Here is a 24,663-nt window from a genome sequence, read left to right on the forward strand (position 1 = left end):
CCCACCGTCAGTATACCAGAGAACAGCGCCTCCTGTCAGTATACCAGGGAAGAGCGTCTCCTGTCAGTATACCAGGGAACAGAGCCCACTGTCAGTATACCAGGAAACAGCGCCCCCTGTCAGTATACCAGGGAACAGAGCCCACTGTCAGCATACCAGGGAACAGCACCCACCGTCAGTATACCAGAGAACAGCGCCTCCTGTCAGTATACCAGGGAAGAGCGTCTCCTGTCAGAATACCAGGGAAGAGCGCCCACTGTCAGAATACCAGGGAACAGCGCCTCCTGTCAGTATACCAGGGAACAGCGCCTCCTGTCAGTATATCAGGGAGCAGCGCCTCCTGTCAGTATAGCAGGAACTAGTGCCCATTGTCAGTATACCAGGGAGCAGCACCTCCTGTCAGAATACCAGGGAACAGCGCCTCCTGTGAGTATCCAAGGGAACAGCACCCACGGTCAGTATACCAGGAAACAATGCCCACTATCAGTATACCAGGAAACAGCGCCCACTGTCAGTATATCAGGGAGCAGCGCCTCCTGTCATTATACCAGTGTACAGCGCCCACTGTCAGTATACCAGGGAACAGCGCCCACTGTCAGTATACCGGGGAACAGCGCTCACAGTCAGTATACCATGGAGCAGTGCCTCCTGTCAGTATAGCAGGGAACAGCGCTCACTGTCAGTATACCAGGGAACAGCGCCCACTGTCAGTATACCAGGAAACAGCGCCCACTGTCAGTATATCAGGGAGCAGCGCCTCCTGTCAGTATACCAGGGAACAGCGCACACTGTCAGAATACAAGGAAACAGCGCCCACTGTCAGAATACCAAGTAACAGTGCCTCCTGTCAGTATACCAGAGAACAGCGACTCCTGTCAGTGTACCAGGGAACAGCACCACTGTCAGTATACCAGGGAACAGCACCCACTGTCAGAATACCAAGGAACAGCGCCTCCTGTCAGTATACCAGAGAACAGCGCCTCCTGTCAGTATACCAGGAAACAACACCCCTCTCAGTATACCAGGGATCAGCACCCATTGTCAGTATACCAGGGAACAGCACCCCCAATCAGAATACCAGGGAACAGTGCCTCCTGTCAGTAAACCAGGTAGCAGCACCCCCTCTTAGTACACTGGGAAACAGCACCCCATGTTAGTATACCAGGGAACAGCACCCCCTGTCAGTATACCAGGGAACAGCACCCCCTCTTAGTACACTGGGGAACAGCACCCCATGTCAGAATACCAGGGGACAGCAACCCCTCTTAGTACACTGGGGAACAGCGTCCCCTGTCAGTATACCAGGAAACAGCGCCCACTGTCAGAATATCAGGAAACAGCGCCTCCTGTCAGTATACCAGAGAACAGCGCCTCTTCTCAATATACCAGGGAACAGTGCTCCCTGTCAGTGTACCAGGGAGCAGCACCTCCTGTCATTATACCAGTGTACAGCGCCTACTGTCAGTATGCCAGGGAACAGCGCCCACTGTCAGTATACCGGGGAACAGCGTTCACTGTCAGTATACCAGGGAGCAGCGCCTCCTGTCAGTATACCAGGAAACAGCACCCACTATCAGAATACCAGGGAACAGCACCCACTGTCAGAATACCAGGGAACAGCGCCTCCTGTCAGTATACCAGGGAACAACGCCCACTGTCAGAATACCAGGGAACAGTGCCTTCTGTCAGTATACCAGAGAACAGTGCCTCCTGTCAGTATACCAGGGAACAGCACCTCCTGTCAGTATACCAGGGAACAGCGCCCACTGTCAGTATATCAGGGAACACCACCCACTGTCAGAATACAAGGGAACAGCGCCCACTGTCAATATACCAGGAAACAGCGCCCACTGTCAGTATAGCAGGGAACAGCGCTCACTGTCAGTATACCAGGGAACAGTGCCCACTGTCAGTATATCAGGGAGCAGCGCCTCCTGTCAGTATACCAGGGAACAGCGCACACTGTCAGAATACAAGGAAACAGCGCCCACTGTCAGAATACCAAGTAACAGTGCCTCCTGTCAGTATACCAGGGAACAGCACCACTGTCAGTATACCAGGGAACAGCACCCACTGTCAAAATACCAAGGAACAGCGCCTCCTGTCAGTATACCAGAGAACAGCGCCTCCTGTCAGTATACCAGGAAACAACACCCCTCTCAGTATACCAGGGAACAGCACCCCCAATCAGAATACCAGGGAACAGCGCCTCCTGTCAGTATACCAGGAAACAGTGCCCACTGTCAGTATACCAGGGAACAGCACCTCCTGTCAGTATACCAGGGAGCAGCACCCCTCTTAGTACACTGGGGAACAGCACCCCTGTCAGTATACCAGGAAACAGCGCCCACTGTCAGAATATCAGGAAACAGCGCCTCCTGTCAGTATACCAGGGAACAGCGCCCCCTCTTAGTACACTGGTGATCAGCGCCCCCTGTCAGTTTACCAAGGACCAGCACCTCCTGTCAGTTTACTAGGGAACAGCACCCCCTGTCAGAATACTGGGGAACAGCGCCCCCCCGTCAGAATACTGGGGAACAGCGCCCCCTGTCAGAATACTGGGGAACAGCTCCCCCTGTCAGAATACTGGGGAACAGCGCCCCCTGTCAGAATACCAGGGAACAGCACCCGCTGTCAGAATACCAGGGAACAGCGCCCCCTGTCAGAATACTAGGGAACAGTGCCCCCTGTCAGTACACTGGGGAACAGCAACCCTGTCAGTATACCAGAGAACAGCACCTCCCTGTCAGAATACCAGGGAACAGTACCCACAGTCAGAATACCAGGGGACAGCAACCCCCTGTCAGAATAACAAGGAGCAGCGCCTTCTGTCAGTATACCAGGGGACAGCACCCCGTCTTAGTACACTGGGGAACAGCGCCCCCTGTCAGTATTACAGGGAACAGCGCCCCCTGTTGGAATACCAGGGAACAGCACCCCTTGTCAGTATACCAGGGAACAGCACCCCCTGTCACAATACCAGGGGACAGCACCCCCTCTTAGTACACTGGAGAACAGCGCCCCTGTCAGAATACCAGGAAACAGCACCCGCTGTCAGTACACAGGGGAACTGCACCCCCTGTCAGTATACCAGGGAACAGCGCCCCCTGTCGGAATACCAGGGAACAGTACCCCCTGTCAGAATACCACGGAACAGCAGCCCCTGTCAGAATACCAGGGAACAGCGCCCCCTGTCAGAATACCAGGGAACAGCGCCCCCTGTCAGAATACCAGGGGACAGCACCCCCTCTTAGTACACTGGAGAACAGCGCCCCTGTCAGAATACCAGGAAACAGCACCCGCTGTCAGTACACTGGGGAACAGCACCCCCTGTCAGTACACAGGGGAACAGCACCTACTGTCAGAATACCACGGAACAGCAGCCCCTGTCAGAATACCAGGGAACAGCGCCCCCTGTCAGAATACCAGGGAACAGCGCCCCCTGTCAGAATACCAGGGAACAGCGCCCCCTGTCAGAATACCAGGGAACAGCGCCCCTGTCAGAATACCAGGGAACAGCGCCCCCTGTCAGAATACCAGGGAACAGCGCCCCCTGTCAGAATACCAGAGAACAGCACCCCCTGTCAGAATACCAGGGAACAGCGCCCCCTGTCAGAATACCAGGGAACAGCGCCCCCTGTCAGAATACCACGGAACAGCACCCCCTGTCAGAATACCAGGGAACAGCACCCCCTATCAGAATCCCAGAGAACAGTGCCCCCTGTCAGAATACCAGGAAACAGCGCCTCCTGTCAGAATACCAAAGAACAGCACCCCTGTCAGTATACCAGGGAACAGCGCCCCCTGTCAGAATCCCAGAGAACAGTGCCCCCTGTCAGAATACCAGGGAACAGCGCCTCCTGTCAGAATACCAAAGAACAGCGCCCCCTGTCAGAATACCAGGGAACAGCGCCCCCTGTCAGAATACCAGGGAACAGCATCCCCTGTTAGCATACCTGGGGAGGCAGTGATGTAGTAGTAATGTCACTGGACTTGTAATCCAGAGATCCAGGGTAATGTATTGGGAACAGGGGTTGAAATTCCTCCAGGGCAGCCGGTGGAATTTAAATTCAACGAATAAATCTGGAATTGAAAGCTAGTCTGAGTAATGGTGACCATGACAACTATCATCAATTGTTGTAACAACCCGCCTGCTTCACTAATGTCCTTTACAGAAGGAAATCTGCTGCCCGGCATCCTTACCCAGTCTGGCCTACGTGTGACTCCTGACTCACAGTAATGTAGTTGCCACTTAACTGCCCACTGAAATGGCCAAACAAGACGCTCAGTTCAAGGGGCAGTTAGAGATGGATAACAAATACTGGCTTTGTCCACATCCACTGTGCCCCCTGTTTCTATAAGCTGGAACTGTACCCCCTCTCTATGTAAGAGGTACAACCTGTCAGTAGAACAGTGTCAGTGCCCATTTCATTATAACGGAGGACACGTAGCCCAGCAGCTAAACAGATAATAGTGCCTGCTAGCTGTATAACTGGCTTATGACAATTGTGAGGTTCTGAATACAGTAAAGAGCCATGTTGAATATTGGATGTACAGAGCGTTACAATCCTCTTAGAGACCAAAAACCACTTTAAAAGAGATGAATTTCACAGGAACATAGGATTTAGGAGCAGCAGTAGGCCATCTGGTGCCTAGATCCTGCCCTGCCATTCGATTAAATCATGGATGACCTGGTTGTGGTCTCAACTCCACTTCCCTTCCTATCTCTATAACCCCTGACCCCCTTTGTCAATTAGAAATCTGAATAACTCAGCCTTGAATAAGGGATTTCCTCGTGAGTGATGGGGATAATCAAAGGACGAGATTTCACGTTTTAGACTCATGGACGTTTTCAGCACAGAAGGAGGCCATTTGGCCCATCATGTCTGAGCCATTAAGACTTTTACTGTAACAAACTAAAATCAACATAGAGCAAATATTATTTAACAGACAACTAATAAACCATTAAAGAAAATGTACTTTTGCCTTAACTAATTAACACAATCAAAATACACTTCCCAGCTCCTTTTGCTGTACACCATACTCCTGGCAGATGTGCAACAATATAAGATCAAGCCCCAAGATACTCTCAGCTTTCCAGCAGGGCCATTTCTCTCTGCCACATCAGGTCGAAACTTTCAGTGTTTTTCGAAATTCATTCCACTCAGCCTCAGTCACCAATAAGGCCAACCTTGGTGACCCCTTGTCCCTTAAATCACCAAAAGTCCCAGATGTTCTGCCCTCTTCTTTTTGACCAGGCAACCAGCTCCCACCAGCATCCTGCTTGTTTGTTAACACAAAACACTCTTTTCTCGCTCTTCATATCAGCGGCTACTTTTGTCTCTCCCTCTCTCAATGTGCCTCTGTCTCCCAAAGCAGTTGTCACTATTATTTTTAAGGTGCTTTGGGAAGGTGTGAAAACTGTCACTTGATATTTCAGTAGGTTTCAGTTTAGGTTTCTTTCCCCATGACAACCAGATCACTTGGGCCTGTCTTCGGGCAAAGATTTGGTATGACCCCTATCCAGAAAATTCCATTTCACCTTGAGTTAAAGAAAACATTTGAAAACATAACCACCTTGTAAACACCACTATTTGTAACAGGAGCTTTAAACAGAAAGGGAATAAGAGGAACAAAAAGGCTGTTTGAGAACTATTACTGGCTGACATAAACGAGAGCCCAGAAGTCTTATCCAAGCATATAAATAGTTAAAGGACAGTCAAAAAAGGATGGAGCTGATTAGGAACTGAAAAAGGAAACTTGGGGAGGTAGAGGGTCTGATTCAGGTGCTAAACGAGTACACACTAAGGAAGAGGTTGTTAGCAGTGGAGCAGTAAAAGGGGAGACGGTACTGATGTGCGATAGGATAAAATAGATAAAGAGGAGGTACTTGTAAGGTTGGCAGCTCTTAACTTTAGTCTGGATGGATGCATCCTAGGTTCCTGAGGGTTGGTATGATTGAAACTCCAGAGACACCAGCCACAGCCTTTTAATCCTCCCTTGGTTTGGGTGTGGTGCTAGAGGATTGTAGATTTTACACCCAGTTTGAAAAAGGGCTGAAGGATAACCTAGGAAATTACATCCTATTCAGCCTATTGTCAGTGCTAGGGTAACTTCCAGACCCCATAATTCAGGTCAAAATTAATTAGCACTTGAAAAATTCTGGGTTAATGAATGAAGGTGGAAAACAATTTGTTAATTTGGGAAACTGTATTTGACTAACTCAATCCAATTCTTTGATAAAGTAACTCAGCTCCTGACCTCATTACAGCCTTGGTTCAAACATGGACAAAAGAGCTGAATTCCTGAGGTGAGGTGAGAGAGACTGCCCTTGACATCAAGGCAGCATTTGACCGAGTGTGGCTTCAAGGAGACCTAGCAACACTGGAGTCAATGGGAATCAGGGGGAAATCTCTCCACTGTTTGGAGTCATACCCAGCACAAAGGAAGATGGTTGTGGTTGTTGGAGGTCAGTCATCTCAGCTCCAGGACATCACTGCAGGAGTTCCTCAGGGTAGTGTCCTCGGCCCAACCATCTTCAGCTGCTTCATCAATGACCTTCCTTCCATCATAAGGTCAGAAGTGGGGATGTTCACTGATGATTGCACAATGTTCAGCATCATTCACAACTCCTCAGATACTGAAGCAGTCCCTGTCCAAATGCAGCAAGACCTGGACAATATCCAGACTTGGGCTGACAAGTGGCAAGTAACATTCGCACCTCACAAGTGTCAGGCAATGACCATCTCCAACAAGGGAGAAACTAGCTATTGCCCCTTGATGTTCATCACTGAATCTCCCACTATCAACATCCTGGGGGTTATCATTGACCAGAAACTGAACTGGACCAGCCATATAAATACTGTGGCTACAAGAATCTGGAAATCCTGCAGCAAGTAACTCACCTCCTGACTCCCCAAAGCCTGTCCACCATCTACAAGGCACAAGTCAGGAGTGTGATGGAATACTCCCCACTTGCCTGGATGATTACAGCTCCCACAACACTCAAGAAGCTGGACACCATCCAGGACAAAGCAGCCCCGCTTGATTGGCACCACATCCACAAACATTCACTCCCTCCACCACCGACGCACAGTAGCAGCAGTGTGTACCATCTACAAGATGCACTGCAGGAACTCACCAAGGCTCCTTAGACAGCACCTTCCAAACCTGTGACCACTACTGTCTAGAGGGAGAAGGGCAGCAGACACATGGTGACACCACCACCTGGAAGTTTCCCTCCAAGTCACTCACCATCCTGACTTGGAAATATATCGGCCGTTCCTTCACTGTCACTGGGTCAAAATCCTGGAACTCCCTCCCTAACAGCACTGTGGGTGTACCTACACCACAGGGACTGCAGCGGTTCAAGAAGGCAGCTCACCCCCACCTTCTCAAGGGACAAATAGGGATGGGCAATAAATGCTGGCCCAGCCAGTGACTCCCATATCCCATGAATGAATTGTAAAAAACTGTTGGAGCTGTTATCTTTTGGATGTGGTGTTAAACTGAGACCATGTCCTTTCAGGTTGATGTAAAGTGTAAAGGATCCCATGGCCCGAGAATCATTGAATCATAGAAGGAGACCATTCAGCCCATCATGCTCATGTTGACTCTCTGCAAGAGTAACTCACTTAGTCGCACTCTCCACCCTTCTCCTGTTGCCCTACAGATTTATCTCTTCAGATAATTATCAAATTTGCTTTTGGAAACCATGATTGAAGCTGCCTCCAGTGCACCTTCGAGCAGTGAGTGCTTCCCTTGTCCCAACCACTCGCTGTGTAAAAACATTTCTCCTGATGTCGCCATTGCTTGTTCTGCCATTCACCTCAAACCTGTGTCCTCGAGTTCTCAACCCTGTCAACAGGAACAGTTTCTCCCTATTTACTCTGTCCAGACCCCTCATGATTTTGAACACCTATATCTAATCTCCTCTCAATCTTCTCCTCTCCAAGGTAAACAGACCCAACTTCTCCAAACTATCTACGTAACTGAAGTTCGTCATCCCTGGAACCACTCTGTGAATCTTTTCTGCACTCTCTCTCTCTCTATCTCTCTCTCTCTCTAACATATTCACATCCTTCCTAAAGTGTGGTGCTTAGAACTGGACACAATACTCCAGCTGAGACCGAACCCCTGTTTTATACAGATTCATCTTCACTTCTTTGGTTTTGTACTCTCCGCCCCTATTAATAAGCCCAGGATACTGTTTGCTTTATTAACCGCTCTCTCAACCTGTCCTGCGCCCCTTCAATGATTTATGCACCTTTACACCCAGGTCCCTCTGTTTCTGTGCCCCCTTTCGGGCTGCCCCCTTTATTGTATATTGTCTCTCTGCACTCTTCCGACCAAAAGGAAATAAAGAAAAACAATGCCGACTTCTCCAGACCCTCTAAACAAATCTGAAATCCTCCTTCTCTCCCACCCAGTAACAGACACATAGACACACAAACATCTGGAGGCAACACACACACACACACACACACACACACACACACAAACAGACAGAGAGACACATACACAAACAGACAGACACACACACACACACACACACATAGATACACAGACATAGACACAGACACATACACAGAAACACATAGACACAGACACACACACAGACACACACACATTGACATAGACACACACACAGACACACACACACACAGATACACACACACAGATACACACACACACACATAGACACATTTACACACACATAGACACAGACACACACACATAGTCATAAATGCTCGCTTTCCAACAGGACTCTGGGTAATGTTCAGAAGTGGGAATTTAGGCTAATTTTCCCCCTAAGCAATGATTGTACAACCTTTAAGTTAAAGATGGTTTTGTAAATGGTCACTAAATGTTACTGATGCTGCATCTTTAGGTGAAACATTGAGGTCAGTCTGTTTAGGTGGAGAATATTTAAAATCTATAGTTGAGAGATAGTGAGGACGACTGTTTGGAAGGGTACGTTTGCTAAAGTCCCTTAATTCATCTGCATTGACTTTCCAATATGCCAGGCTGCAGTGTCTGGCTTTGCTGGACTCAGCTACACAGGCTGTTAAACTGCTGCAGAACCTTTGCTTTGAGATTCATTGACCTTGAAATCTCCTTCCATCATGAGGATGGAACAGGGTGCTTAGGTAATTCAGTCACTGAATATAAAAACGATCATAAAAATAAATAGGCCAGACAGAGAGAGAAAAATAGTGGCAGAGAAGAGATGCAGATAGTGAGACAAGGGGTAGAGTGGGGCAAGGGGTCGTATAGAGAGAAAGAGACAGAGAGACAGAGAGACAGACAGATAGACAGAGTAGTGTCGGGTGTAAAGACACAGGGTGAGAGACAGAGAGACAGATAGATAGACAGAGCAGTGTTGGGTGTAGAGACAGGGTGAGACCGAGAGTGTGTGAGAACAGAGAGACAGACAGATAGAGACAGAGAGACAGACAGAGCAGTGTTGGGTGTAAAGAGACAGGGTGAGACAGAGAGACAGATAGAGACAGAGAGACAGACAGAGCAGTGTTGGGTATAAAGAGACAGGGTGAGAGAGAGAGTGTGTGAGACAGAGAGAGAGACAGATAGAGACAGAGAGATGGACAGAGCAGTGCTGGGTGTAAAGAGACAGGGTGAGACAGAGTGTGTGTGAGACAGAGAGAGACAGAGAGACAGACAGAGCAGTGTTGGGTATAAAGAGACAGGGTGAGAGAGAAAGTGTGTGAGACAGAGAGAGAGACAGATAGAGACAGAGAGACGGACAGAGCAGTGTTGGGTATAAAGAGACAGGGTGAGAGAGAGAGTGTGTGAGACAGAGAGACGGACAGAACAGTGTTGGGTGTAGAGAGACAGGGTGAGAGAGAGAGTGTGTGAGACAGATAGAGACAGAGAGACGGACAGAGCAGTGTTGGGTATAAAGAGACAGGGTGAGAGAGAGAGTGTGTGAGACAGAGAGACGGACAGAACAGTGTTGGGTGTAGAGAGACAGGGTGAGAGAGAGACTGTGTGAGACAGAGAGAGACAGAGAGACAGACAGAGCAGTGTTGAGTATAAAGAGACAGGGTGTGTGTGACAGAGAGAGGGAGAGAGATAGAGAGAATGCGCTTTTCACAAGACGGCCTCAGCCCAGCCTGCTGCCTGTCATTTGCAGGAAGGGATTGCATTACTCAAAGCCTTTACGTGCTTAGCTGCAGGTCAGCAGCAGTTGTGTAAGCTGCTACTGAACCTTAACCTTTCCCAATCTGGCAGAGGCACCAAGGGACTGTCCACATTTTCCTTGGTAGCATATGAGCTATCGACTGCAGTGACTGAGGACTGTTCCTGCCATTCCTATCTACATGGCCATGAACAACACAACCTGCATTTATATAGCACCTTCAATAAAATAACAGTCCCAGATCACTTTAGAGACATAAGGAAAAAATTGGCACACACTGACAAAGGTGCAACCAAAAGTATCTTTTAAGAGGGATCATAAAGGAAGAGAGGGAGAAGGACTTAAAGAGAGAACTCCAGAAATGAGGATCCAGGCAATTGAAAGCAGTGCTGGTAATGGTGGGTGAGGGGAAGTGGGACAAGAGACAAGATGCAGAAGTAGAGTGAGTAGGAGGATGGGGAGGGGAGGATTTTAGAGATAGGAAGAGTGATGAGTCCACAAAGGGATTGGAACACCAGGGATATGGATCTTCCAGATGGGATGTTGCTGGACTGGGAGACAAAGTTGACTGGTGAGCACCTGGAGATGATGGTGAACAGGGTTTGGTGCAGGCGGCAGAGTTAACAGAAGCATGAGCTGATGATGGTGAGGGGGTGGGGGCGGTGCAGAGATGAGTGACGTTATGGAGGATATGAGGTGTGGTTATCCTGGTTCAGGCAGTATTGGGGGGGAGGGGGACGGTCTGAGTGGTTGGGGAATGTGGTTAGTGTTGGGAACTGAAACGATGGCTTTGTTCCCCCCCCAAAATTTAACTGGAGGAATTGATGGGTCATCTCAGGCTGGACGTCAGTCAGTGTGATAACAGAGAGGCGGTTGGGATTGAGAGAGATGGTGCTGAGTGCAGTTGGGCATTGTCAGTGAATACGTGGAGCCTAAGCCCATGTTTTGGGTGATGTTATTCAGGAGCAGCACTTTGATAAGAGAGGTAACAGTGGGACGAGGCCAGGTCAGTTCTGTCTGAAGTGATAATGGTATTGGTTGAGGATGGTGTGGTGAACAATGACCAAGGAGTTAAAGAAGGATGAAGAGGGACACAGTCATGGCCAAAGTCACAGAGGATGGTTTGTTTTGGTCGGAGAGGTTTGAACCTGATTTATTAGAAAGATGGCCAAAGATTTGTGGGTAACAGATTCAAGGTCCTGGTGATGAAGGTGACAATTTGGAAGATGGAGGGAGAGGGTTCTTTGGAGAGGGGGGGGGGGATGGTGAGAGCAGTTTGCAAAAGGCAGGACTTGAGGGAGTCGGGGTGAGGGGGGGGGTGGGGGTGGGGGAGGGGATGGGGGTGGGGTGGGGGTGGGGGGTGGGGGAGGGGATGGGGGTGGGGTGGGGGATGGGGAGGGGGGGTGGGGGTGGTGATGGGGGTGGGGTGGGGGTGGGGGTGGGGGGTGGGGGTGGGGGGTGGTGATGGGGGTGGGGTGGGGGTGGGGGTGGGGGGAGGGGATGGGGGGTGGGGTGGGGGGTGGGGGGTGGGGGGAGGGGGATGGGGGGTGGGGGTGGGGGTGGGGGTGGGGGAGGGGATGGGGGTGGGGGATGGGGAGGGGGTGAGGGTGGTGATGGGGGTGGGGTGGGGGTGGGGGTGGGGGAGGGGGATGGGGGTGGGGTGGGGGTGGGGGATGGGGACTGGTGGCCGGAAAGCTTCACAATGTTCCCCCTCTTGGTGTGGGCGATGCAGCTGCAGTTTAGTGCGCTTGTAAAATGCGGTCGGAAAATGTGGACGGTCCCTGGAGTGGGCTGAGGGGGCGGGGCCTGTGGGAGGGGGCGGGGCGGATGGGCGGGGCGGCTCCTGCTGCAGGGGGGGGCGGGGCCAGAGAGGTTATAAAAGCGGGAGCAGGAAACCCCGGGCGCGGCAGAGGAGCGGCGGAGGCTGAGAGAGCGGAACAGAGCGGAGCTCGGTACAGGTACCGGACCCCCCCCCTCCCCCAGATACCCCCCTCCCCCCCCCCCAGATACCCCCCACCCCACCCCCCCCCCCCCCCCGGTACAGGTACAGGTACCTGACCCCCCCCTCCCCCAGATACCCCCCTCCCCTCCCCCAGATACCCCCCTCCCCCCCCCAGATACCCCCACCCCACCCCCCCCCCGATACCCCCCACCCCACCCCCCCCCCCAGATACCCCCCACCCCACCCCCCCCCCCCAGATACCCCCCACCCCACCCCCCCCCAGATACCCCCCACCCCACCCCCCCCCCAGATACCCCCCACCCCACCCCCCCCCCCAGATACCCCCCACCCCACCCCCCCCCCCCCCCCCCGGTACAGGTACCGGACCCCCCCCCACCCCAGATACCCCCCCTCCCCCCCCCAGATACACCCCACCCCCCTCCCCCCCCCCGGTACAGGTACCGGACCCCCCCCCCCAATACAAAACTAGCCCCTCCCAAAATACTCCCCCCAAAAATACCCCCCCTCAGATCGGAGCCTGGTGCAGGTACCCAGACCCCCCCAAATACCCCCTCCCTCCCCATCTGCCCCCCTCACTCTCCCTCCCTCCTCTTCTCTTCCCCTCCCCCTCTCTCCCTCCCTCCCTCCCTCCTCCCCCCTCACTCCCTCTCCCTCCCTCCCTCCTCCCCCTCACTCCCTCTCCCTCCCTCCCTCCTCCCCCCTCCCTCTCCCTCCCCCCTCCCTCCCTCCTCCCCCTCCCTCCCTCCTCCCCCCTCACTCCCTCTCCCTCCCTCCCTCCTCCCCCCTCACTCCCTCTCCCTCCCTCCCTCCTCCCCCCTCACTCCCTCTCCCTCCCTCCCTCCTCCCCCCTCACTTCCTCTCCCTCCCTCCCTCCTCCCCCCTCACTCCCTCTCCCTCCCTCCCTCCCTCCCTCCTCCCCCTCACTCCCTCTCCCTCCCTCCCTCCCTCCCTCCTCCCCCCCTCACTCCCTCTCCCTCCCTCCCTCCCTCCCTCCTCCCCCCTCACTCCCTCTCCCTCCCTCCCTCCCTCCCTCCTCCCCCCTCACTCCCTCTCCCTCTCCCCCCTCCCTCCCCCCCTCACTCCCTCTCCCCTCCCTCCCTCCCTCCTCACCCCTCACTCCCTCTCCCTCCCTCCCTCCCTCCCTCCTCTCCCCCCTCACTCCCTCCCTCCCTCCCTCTCCCTCCCTCCCTCCCTCACCCCCTCACTCCCTCTCCCTCCCTCCCTCCCTCTCCCCCCTCCCTCTCCCTCCCTCCCTCCCTCTCCCTCCCTCTCCCCCTCCCTCCCCCCTCACTCCCTCTCCCTCCCTCTCACTCCCCCGCCCCCCCTGACTGTGCTGCAGGACCGTGATTGCTGCTGATGAGCTCCACGCTCCACGCTCCACGCTGTGATTCTCTCCCTTCCTCCTTCCTGGTTTTGACTGGGATCAGGATGTTTCTGGGCCAGGGACAGAGGGAGAGATTCCTCCCCCCCCCCCCCACCTCCTCTCTCCCCTCACCACCCCAGTGACCCCCTCCTCCTCCCACCACCACCTCCCCCCCCCCCGCCAGCCCCAGAGCTGCTTCTCTTTCTCCTCTTCATTGATCATTCTCCCCCTCCCCCATCCCTGGCTCTGGCCCCTGTGCTCTCTGTGGGTGGCCGCACGCCAGGGTGTAGAGGAGGGTTTAACACGGGGAGCACGTTTCCTCACAGAGGTGGTGGGAGGAAGAGAGAGACTGTGATCAGCCTCTAACCATGTGCTCCCTGGGGGTTGGAGAGGGTTTAACCTCCTGAGAGATACTGGATCTCGCTGTTTGAACCCAGCCCCCCGAATCTGGTGTTTGCGGGGAGGGAGTTTTTAGATTGTTGCAAACAAAAAAACTTCAACCAAAGACAAACCTACTTCCCTGCTGGCTGCAAACGGAGGGGGGTTTAACCTCGACTCTCTGCCGACTTCCTGTCATGTTGCTGGTGCTCGGTACCACGTGTGGGCATCATCGTGGGCTGGAGCTCACATCCCCCTCCTCCACCAGCCCCCCCCCCCCCACCCCCGAAGGGTTAACCTGGAGAGCAAGAAGCTCTCCCCACCACCCCATTTGCCCCTCTCCCGCCCCCACACCCCCACCCCCACAGCGTTTCTGCAAGGTCACTGGGCAGTAATCAGTCACATTGACTCCCCGCTTTGCCCAGCTACTGTACCCAGCTGAGATTTTAACCAGCGTCTTGTTTAGTTGCAGAAAAAATGTCAATTGTGAAGATCCATGCCCGGGAGATACTGGATTCCAGGGGGAATCCCACCGTTGAGGTCGATCTGTACACGGCTAAAGGTGAGTCCTCCCACCCCCCCAGAACATTGGGCAGGAACCGGAAAACCAGGACAAAGCTGGACAGAGGCTCAGGGTCCCCGGGAGTGAGGCGGTGGCCGGAGCCGGGGAGGGGGGATTGTGGGGCTTATTTCTTTATTCTTTCCTGAGCTGTGGCTGTCCAGCATTTGTTGCCTGTCCCTAATTGCCCTTGAATTGTGAGGGTCTTGCTGGGCTGTTTCAGAGGGACAATTAAGAGTCAGCCACATTGCTGTGGGTCTGGAGTCACAAGTGGGACAGGTTTCCTTTCCTGAAGGACATTAGTGAACCAGATGGGTTTTTCTGACCATCGACAATGGTTTCACGGTCACTATTTACTGGGGCTAGTTTTCAATTCCAGGTTTGGGAAGATTGTGGTGGGATTTGAACCTGTGTCCCCAGAGCATTAACCTGGTATACTCTGGTATACTCACTATACCGACAGGGCACACTGTTCCCTGGTATACTCGTCCGGAGACATGAGCATTACACCACTGTCTCCCCATGTGTGGTTACAGCAATAGGGAGAATAAAATAACCCAATTGTGTGATTAACTTACCAGCTCAGACTGAAGAACAGGTCAATAACTGTCCCTCTCCTCTCTCTCTCTCTCTCTCTCTCTTTCCAGGTCATTTCCGGGCAGCTGTGCCCAGTGGAGCTTCCACAGGGATTCATGAAGCTCTCGAACTCCGTGATGGAGACAAATCCAGGTATCTGGGCAAAGGTGAGTAACCCCGAGAGCGGAGTGTGAAACAGAGCTGCTCTCCATCCATCTCCATTAAGATTCTCAGAGCCTCTGTATGTGTGTGCTGAGATGTGGTGAGTGCAGCATGTTTGAGGGGACAGATGACATTGGAGCGCTGGTTCCTAAAGATTTTTTAGCCCTGAGTGATTAATCTCCCCCCGATGGAGAAAAAAGCAGCATAAATCAGCCAGAGTAAAGGGAAATGCTGTTGGGTGAATAGGGTGCACGTCGGACAATTGATCATTTAGACGAGGCGTGCTTTACCTGCCCATGTTGGTACGTCTGGGACGCTTCCAGATTAACGGATGGAGATTAATTGCTATGATTAATCAGAATTCTATTTATTGTATCGGATGATGAGAAGACAATGGTTTCTATCGCTGAGCAATATTTATAAATAGCCCCTTCCCAGGGCTGGTTTCTCAGGAAGCCCCAGTCACCCCCCCCCGCCCCCCCCATTCGTTCCCAGTGTTGAGCAGCTGCTGCATTCAGACTATAATCAGTTCACTGACTGAAAACCCCAACCGCCTCCAGCTTCGATTCACCCTCCCACCGCCCGATACAAAAGGGAATGGCTGTTCCTTAAGCTTTCTACTTGTTGGATTTGACCTGAATACAGAAGTTTGGAATAAATTATGCTGAAATGTCACTGATGCTGACTGGCTGTCCACTAGGCCACAGTCAGTTAGTTAACGGACAGACCCGCTATCAAACATCCAGCAAGAGATCCTGTACTGACTCTGCATTCATTCCTTTCTCTCTTTTGTTTCACAGGGGTACTGACTGCTGTTAAACACATCAATGAAACTATCGCCCCAGCACTGATTAGCAAGGTAATGTACCCTCCCCTCACCCCACCCCACCCCATACAGTGACTGCAAACCACCCCTCTGGCTCGCTGCAACCTTCCCTCCCCCCACCACACACAGCGCCCTCCCCCTACACCCCACACACACAGCGCCCTCCCCCTACACCCACACACACACACAGCGCCCTCCCCCTACACCCCCCACACACACAGCGCCCTCCCTCTACACCCCCCACACACACAGCGCCCTCCCCCTACACCCCACACACACAGCGCCCTCCCCCTACACCCCCCACACACACAGCGCCCTCCCCCTACACCCCCCACACACACAGCACCCTCCCCCTACACCCCCCCCCCACACACACAGCGCCCTCCCCCTACACCCCCCACACACACAGCGCCCTCCCCCTACACCCCACACACACAGCGCCCTCCCCCTCCCCCCACACACACAGCGCCCTCCCCCTCCACCCCACACACACACAGCGCCCTCCCCCTCCACCCCACACACACAGCGCCCTCCTCCTCCCCCTACACCCCACACACACACCGCCCTCCCCCTCCCCCTACACCCCCACACACACAGCGCCCTCCCCCTCCCCCCACACACACAGTGTCCTCCCCCTCCCCCCACACACACAGCGCCCTCCCCCTCCCCCCACACACACAGCGCCCTCCCTCTCCCCCCACACACACAGCGCCCTCCCCCTCCCCCCACACACACAGCACCCTCCCCCTACACCCCCCCCCCACACACACAGCGCCCTCCCCCTACACCCCCACACACACACACAGCGCCCTCCCCCTCCCCCTACACCCCCACACACACAGCGCCCTCCCCCTCCCCCTACACCCCACACACACAGCGCCCTCCCCCTCCCCCTACACCCCACACACACAGCGCCCTCCCCCTCCCCCTACACCCCCACACACACAGCGCCCTCCCCCCCTACACCCCCACACACACACAGCGCCCTCCCCCTCCCTCCCCACACACACAGCGCCCTCTCCCCTCCCCCCACACACACAGCGCCCTCCCCCTCCCCCCCCCCACACACACAGCGCCCTCCCCCCTACACCCCACACACACAGCGCCCTCCCCCTCCCTCCCCCCCACACACACAGCGCCCTCCCCTACACCCCGCCACACACACAGCGCCCTCCCCCTACACCCCCCACACACACAGCGCCCTCCCCTCACCCGCCACACACACAGCGCCCTCCCCCTACACCCCACACACACAGCGCCCTCCCCTCTCCCCCCACACCCACAGCGCCCTCCCCCTCCACCCCACACACACAGCGCCCTCCCCCCTCCCCCCACACACACACAGCACCCTCCCTCTCCCCCCACACACACAGCGCCCTCCCCCTCCCCCTACACCCCACACACACAGCGCCCTCCCCCTCCCCCTACACCCCACACACACAGCGCCCTCCCCCTCCCCCTCAACCCCCACACACACAGCGCCCTCCCCCTCCCCCTACACCCCACACACACAGCGCCCTCCTCCTCCCCCTACACCCCACACACACAGCGCCCTCCCCCTCCCCCTACACCCCCACACACACAGCGCCCTCCCCCTCCCCCTACACCCCACACACACAGCGCCCTCCCCCTCCCCCTACACCCCCACACACACAGCGCCCTCCCCCTACACCCCCACACACACACAGCGCCCTCCCCCTACACCCACACACACACAGCGCCCTCCCCCTCCCCCCACACACACAGCGCCCTCCCCCTACACCCGCCACACACACAGCGCCCTCCCCCTACACCCCCCACACACACAGCGCCCTCCCCCTCCCCCCACACACACAGCGCCCTCCCCCTACACCCCACACACACAGCGCCCTCCCCCTACACCCCACACACACAGCGCCCTCCCCCTACACCCCCCACACACACAGCGCCCTCCCCCTACACCCCCCACACACACACACAGCACCCTCCCCCTCCCCCCACACACACAGCGCCCTCCCCCTACACCCCACACACACAGCGCCCTCCCCCTCCCCCCACACACACAGCGCCCTCCCCCCACACCCACACACACACAGCGCCCTCCCCCCACACCCACACACACACAGCGCCCTCCCCCCACACCCACACACACACAGCGCCCTCCCCCTACACCCCACACACACAGCGCCCTCCCCCTGCACCTCACACAGCGCCCTCCCCCTACACCCCCCACACACACACACAGCACCCTCCCCCTCCCCCCCACACACACAGCGCCCTCCCCCTACACCCCACACACACAGCGCCCTCCCCCTCCCCCCACACACACAGCGCCCTCCCCCCACACCCACACACACACAGCGCCCTCCCCCTACACCCCACACACACAGCGCCCTCCCCCTACACCCCACACACACAGCGCCCTCCCCCTACACCCCCCACACACACAGCGCCCTCCCCCTCCCCCCACACACACAGCGCCCTCCCCCCACACCCACACACACACAGCGCCCTCCCCCCACACCCACACACACACAGCGCCCTCCCCCCACACCCACACACACACAGCGCCCTCCCCCTACACCCCACACACACAGCGCCCTCCCCCTGCACCTCACACAGCGCCCTCCCCCTACACCCCACACACACAGCGCCCTCCCCCTGCACCTCACACACAGCCCCAGCAGCAGAGGGACGAAACTACCAGCGAGAGAGCACATGAGGGACACCACATTTTGCATCAATGCGGCTGGATAATGCCAGACCAACACATTACTGGAGGCAACAAGGGTTTGTACAATATCAGGCTTAACCTAGGGGTCACTGACCACTGATCATCCCCTAGCCCCACCTCTCCACAGTCATAGTGGGAGGGATCAGGAAGTAGAAACATCCCTGAGGCCAGGGCTCACTGGATGGGGGCAGGACCCCTGAATAGTTTTATGTTGCTAATCTGGGGGTACTGAGGCTAAAATGGCTCAGTATCACACCAGGCACTGACCAATGGGAGAGCACTTGTCTCGGTTCTAACTTTTAAACACAATGGAGAGTCAGAAATGTTCAATGTTCTCTTCACAGAAACTGAGTGTGGTTGAACAGGAGAAGATTGATGAACTGATGTTGGGACTTGATGGAACACCAAATAAATGTGAGTGTGGTTCCTGATGAAGTGTCTGAGAGTAGATGTTTCTAACTGCTTCACTCTGCACCTGACAAAGCGTCAAAGACCAGTGATAACCACGTCTCTCTGCCTCTCTGTGTCTCCACAGCTAAATTGGGTGCCAATGCCATCCTGGGAGTGTCTCTTGCAGTTTGCAAAGCTGGTGCAAAGGAGAAGGGTGTCCCTCTGTTTCGCCACATTGCTGACCTCGCTGGCAACAAGGAGCTCATCCTCCCAGTCCCGGTAAGTTTCCCATATTCCCACCCTGCTCCCCTCCCAACATTCAACATTCTTGTTTAGGAACTCACGGAAACAGAGTAAAGCTCCCTCTACACTGTCCCCATCAAACACGCCCAGTGTACCTTTAGTTGGTGTTATAGGTTGGTGTGCTGCTGAAATGACTGCTCCAGAATGAATGCATGATATTGCTGCCTGTTGGTGCCCATTCCCCTAGCCCTGACCTGTTGGGGAATGGGGTTGACTGGAGACCAGCTTGGCTCCTCTGAAGGCAGTAACCCCTCTCCCTCATCTCCCCGCAGGCTTTCAATGTCATCAATGGGGGTTCCCATGCCGGTAACAAACTGGCCATGCAGGAGTTCATGATCCTGCCAGTGGGAGCCAGCAGCTTCAAGAACGCCATGCGTATTGGAGCAGAGGTCTACCACAACCTGAAGAACGTTATCAAGGCCAAATACGGAAAAGATGCCACCAACGTGGGTGATGAAGGAGGATTCGCTCCCAACATCCTGGAGAACAATGAAGGTATAAATAAAAACACCCTTCCCATCTCTACTGACTAGATAGCTGTGTTGTCAACATTATTTTGGTCTGTGTCTTTGGAGGGGGGGGCTCTCTCTGTCTGTCTGTCTGTCTCTGTGGGAGGGCGGGTACTCTGTCCGTCTGTCTCTGTGGGGGTGGGGTACTCTGTCTGTCTGTCTCTGTCGGGGGGGGGGGTGTACTCTGTCTGTCTGTCTCTGTCGGGGGGGTGTACTCTGTCTGTCTCTGTCGGGGGTGGGGTACTCTGTCTGTCTGTCTCTGTGGGGGTGGGGTACTCTGTCTGTCTGTCTCTGTGGGGGGGGTGTACTCTGTCTGTTTCTCTGTGGGGGGGGTGTACTCTGTCTGTCTGTCTCTGTGGGGGTGGGGTACTCTGTCTGTCTGTCTCTGTGGGGGGGGTGTACTCTGTCTGTCTCTCTGTGGGGGGGGTGTACTCTGTCTGTATCTCTGTGGGGGTGGGGTACTCTGTCTGTCTGTCTCTGTCGGGGGGGTGTACTCTGTCTGTCTGTCTCTGTGGGGGGGGGGGGGTGGTGTACTCTGTCTGTCTGTCTCTGTGGGGGCTTTGTCTACCAAGTGAGTGCCCCCTCCAGTGTCCGAGCTGAGAGAGCAGACAGGCAGTTGGAGAATGAGGCACCCGACAAAACCCAGCCTATCCTAGACTGAACACTCTGCCCTGTCAGGATCTCCAGTTAACCCAGCAACAGAGGATGATGCCTGGAGTACTCCAGCTTCTCATTAACTGACTCCATAGACACGGGACTGACCTGGTTCAGTGGGACTGTGGACATACACCCAGTGAGGCAGCACCAAAGTTTCTATCTAAACTCGATTTTCTAACGATATTTTTGTGCCAGTGGCTGAGCTGGAGTTAGTTCCTAGAGGAGAGTGTGAGAACGTTGACCGGGGCACCGACTCTTGACCTTTGACCAGGAATTCTGAGACAGGTCGGCCCTGTTGCTAAGTTACTGAAGTGGCGGGGTGGATGATGAGATGCTGTCTGGTGGCAAACAGCCAAGGAGCGGCTCCCTGGCCTTCAGCTCATGTTCGGTTCTCAGCTTCTTCCTTGAAATGTCAAGGTTTAACCTTATCGTTCGGAGCAGTAACAAGATCTGGGCTGTGGGAGCTTCACTTTAACCTTTGGATAAGAGCCCACCCTGGAAAACTGCTCTGGATACCGAAATAAACTCAGAAAATGGCAGCAGGACAGCTGCGATCTTGAATGTCAATGAGAAAAGTCAAGATTGTCCTGGCAAAGTGCCCTCCCTTCACCCCCTCCCCACCTGGCACCCAGGGTGGGCGTACAAGGCAATCGAGGGTGTGTGGGAGGGAGCTAGGGTTAAACAAAAGCTGGTTCTCTTTTTCAAGTCAGGGTGGAGGTTAGTCAGAGGCCCTTTTGGAAACAGTGAAGGAAGTTGAGGGCCACACACGATGGCTTTCTGGTGCAGAGTCACAGAGCTGAAAGGTTTAACTCTCTCCCTCTCTCAGACCTGCTGAGTATTTCCAGCATTTCTCAGCTTCACTGAGACCGGATGGCTGCGGACCAGGTTCAATTCTCCGCTTTCTCTTCCCCCACCCCAACCCCCCCACCAGCACTGGAACTGCTGAAGTCAGCAATTGAGAAGGCCGGTTATCCGGACAAGATCGTCATCGGAATGGATGTGGCTGCTTCGGAATTCTGCCGCAAAGGGCAGTACGACCTGGACTTCAAGTCCCCGGATGATCCCAGCCGCTACATCTCTGGGGAGAAGCTGGGTGACCTGTATAAAAGCTTCATCAAACATTACCCCGGTAAGGGCAGGACTGGGATGGGGGGGTCGGGGTGGGGGGGAGCTGGGGTTGGGAGCGCTGATTCTGGGAGCTTCTGACCCTGTCTTTCTTGCCTCCCAAGTGGTCTCCATCGAGGATCCCTTTGACCAGGATGACTGGGAGCACTGGTCCAAGTTCACCGCCGGTGTATCCATCCAGGTTGTGGGTGACGACCTCACAGTCACCAACCCCAAGAGGATCCAGACTGCTATCGACAAGAAAGCCTGCAACTGCCTCCTGCTGAAGGTCAATCAGATCGGATCGGTCACCGAATCCATTAAAGCGTGAGTAACAGTTAATTCAGGGGGGTGAGGGGCTGAAGGACAAACCCACCTTTGGGGGGGGGGGGGTCAGAGTCGGAAGGAAATGGGTGGACACACTTCATTCTGTCAAATGTGATGATATAACATTTACATCTGTTCACAGTAACTCTTAACACACTTAAAAAGGGAATTGGAGGATATTCCCAGAGCGATGGGAATGGCGGAGTGAGACTAATTGGATAGCCCATTCAGAGAATGAGCACAGGCAAGATGGGCCAAATGGCCTCCTCTGTGTGGGCAAATCTCCAAAGCAATTAAAAGAGCAACGGGGGGGGTGAGGATCCTTGAACTTCAAATGTCACAGACCATTTGGAAGGAAGAAGTTGGGTCTAGGAATGTTGACCTTTCGATGCTCCTGCTATTTACAGTGGCTGAAAGTGGAGATGGACACTAAATATAAAATCCCAGTTACTGGGTGCACACTGACCCCTGCTGTTTCCTGCAGATACTTATAGGCTGGGGCATAAGTGTTGGCATCGGTACTTCCTTCCCTGGCACTGCATCATTAAACTATCCCATGAAACACTCCGAGGGCAGGTACAGCCCGGGGTTAGATACAGAGTGAAGCTCCCATTGTGCTCTGTATTTTAATTAATTTCTCTTTCTCACAGCTGTAAACTGGCTCAATCTCATGGCTGGGGAGTGATGGTGAGTCACCGCTCTGGCGAGACTGAGGATCCTTTCATTGCCGACCTGGTTGTTGGGCTCTGCACAGGGCAGGTGAGTCTATGTTCCTGAGTTTTGTGGATGAATTCTAACCCTGCGGGGTTTTTTGTTGACACTGTGGTAGCGGTTGAATTTCCCTTACAAAGTTGTTGGGCTGAAAGATTGGAATCGGAGAAGCACCGAGTTGCGCCTGTGCGAGTGTTTGGATAATGAATGGGTCGTTTTCTTTCCTGCAGATTAAGACTGGTGCTCCCTGCCGCAGTGAGCGATTGTCCAAGTACAACCAGCTGATGAGGTGAGGCTTGCGAACACTTGAGAATTTCACAGGGGTTGGGTTTCAGGTCCTGGACCTTTGCCTTGAAGGGACTGTCTGGATGGGGGTGGTGGTGGGGACCTGTTATTGGGGACCAGAGACTGGTCTGGGGGGAGGGTATTGGGGTATTGCTGCTGCTACTGAAGCACTGTTACTGCTGTATTAGGGACCATTGGGCAGCCTGAGCTTGATCCTTAACCCCTTGCTCCATCTCTGCCTCCCACACCCTCTCTCTCCCTCTCTCTCTCTCTCTCTCTCTCTCTGCCCCTGCTCCCTTTCCTGTGATATCCCTGGTCAAAATGTACGGCTTTTGGACACCAGCAGAGAATTGGGCTTGACTGTGATTCATTCTATGGTTAAATAAACACGTTTGCACCCCAGACAGCAGCGTGAAACTCAGTGCAGGAGGGTAGTAATGTCTGCAGGCTGCACACTGTGTTGCTGAGGTCTGTATCTACCTGTGCATTGCAAGTACAGAATGTTATGAAACTGATGATCTTTCTGGCTTCCTGTAGGATTGAGGAGGAGTTGGGAGAGAAGGCAAAGTTTGCTGGCCACAACTTCCGGCACCCTTTGAAGCACTGATCTCCCTGCAAGAGTTGTACAGAGCAGAATCAACGATCTGATAACCACACTCACTGATCAACTCTCATCCGTTGTCTCCCCACCAGCCTCTGCCTCACGGCTCCCTCACAAGGCTTTTAGCCGATTAGATGTTACATTCAAATCAGACTGTGCAATGTATTGGTGAATAAACATTGTCACTCCAACCTGTTGTGTCTCTTGAGTAACGTGTTGCTGTGAAGTCCCTCTGCCAGTCAGATTAGAGCCTGTTCAGAGAGAGACTGAGGCTGGAGGTTACAGAACGAAATGTCCTGGGAGAAGTGTGAGGTGATGCACTTGGGGAGGTCAAACAAGGTAGAGAATTACCCAACAAATGGGAGAATACTGAGAGTGTAGAGGAAGTGAGAGACCTTGGCGTGAATGTCCACAGGTCCCTGCAGGTGACTGGACAGGTCAATATGGTCATTTGGAAGGCGTATGGAATCCTTTCTATTAGCCAAGGCAGAATTTAAGAACAGGGAGGCTACCCTGGAACTACATAAAACACTAGTTGGGTGACAATGTGAGTACTCTTCCAGTTATTACGGAAAGGATGTGATTGCATTCGAGAAGGTACAGGGGAGATTTACCAGGATGCTGCCAGGACTGGAAAATTGCAGCTATGAGGAAAGATTGGATAGGCTGGGGGTGTTCTCCATGGGACAGAGGAGGCTGAGGGGAGACAGAGGAGGCTGAGGGGAGATCTGATTGGGACAGAGGAGGCTGAGGGGAGATCTGATTGGGACAGAGGAGGCTGAGGGGAGACAGAGGAGGCTGAAGGGAGATCTGATTGGGACAGAGGAGAGATCTGATTGGGACAGGGGAGGCTGAGGGGAGATCTGATTGGGACAGAGAAGGCTGAGGGGAGTCTGATTGGGACAGAGAAGGCTGAGGGGAGTCTGATTGAATGTCTGGGAGGGGTCTATGTCCTGCAGCAGAAAGAGACGAGGGGGCAGATTTAAAGAGATGAGAGATGAGGAAAACCTTCTTTCATCCAGAGTGTGGGAGGGGTGTCTGGAACTCTGCCTGAAAGGGTAACAGGCAGAAACCCTC

General features: G+C 54.3%; 1 protein-coding gene across 1 annotated transcript; it reads left to right on the forward strand.

Annotated features, from left to right (window-relative positions):
• The first annotated feature begins 12,045 nt into the window (after window positions 1–12,045).
• On the forward strand, window positions 12,046–23,777 carry LOC121272277 (beta-enolase). The gene is made up of 12 exons (XM_041178835.1): window positions 12,046–12,117; window positions 14,330–14,425; window positions 15,070–15,165; window positions 15,961–16,019; window positions 19,044–19,113; window positions 19,235–19,368; window positions 19,665–19,887; window positions 21,490–21,687; window positions 21,788–21,989; window positions 22,640–22,748; window positions 22,931–22,989; window positions 23,523–23,777. Exons 2-12 carry the CDS (start codon window positions 14,341–14,343, stop codon window positions 23,590–23,592), a joined length of 1,305 nt encoding a protein of 434 aa, XP_041034769.1. The 5' UTR covers window positions 12,046–12,117; window positions 14,330–14,340; the 3' UTR covers window positions 23,593–23,777.
• The last annotated feature ends 886 nt before the right edge of the window (window positions 23,778–24,663 follow it).

The sequence above is a fragment of the Carcharodon carcharias genome, chromosome 33 (assembly GCF_017639515.1).
Source record: "Carcharodon carcharias isolate sCarCar2 chromosome 33, sCarCar2.pri, whole genome shotgun sequence".
Lineage (NCBI taxonomy): Eukaryota > Metazoa > Chordata > Chondrichthyes > Lamniformes > Lamnidae > Carcharodon > Carcharodon carcharias.

What these genes read in the sequence shown, in the direction of transcription:
- LOC121272277 (XM_041178835.1), top strand. Translation starts at nt 14,341, where the DNA reads ATGTCAATTGTGAAGATCCATGCCCGGGAGATACTGGATTCCAGGGGG. An exon ending in CCCCAGCACTGATTAGCAAG is followed by an intron (nt 16,020 to 19,043) that starts GTAATGTACCCT and finishes TTCTCTTCACAG; the next exon opens with AAACTGAGTGTGGTTGAACA. An exon ending in AGCTCATCCTCCCAGTCCCG is followed by an intron (nt 19,369 to 19,664) that starts GTAAGTTTCCCA and finishes ATCTCCCCGCAG; the next exon opens with GCTTTCAATGTCATCAATGG.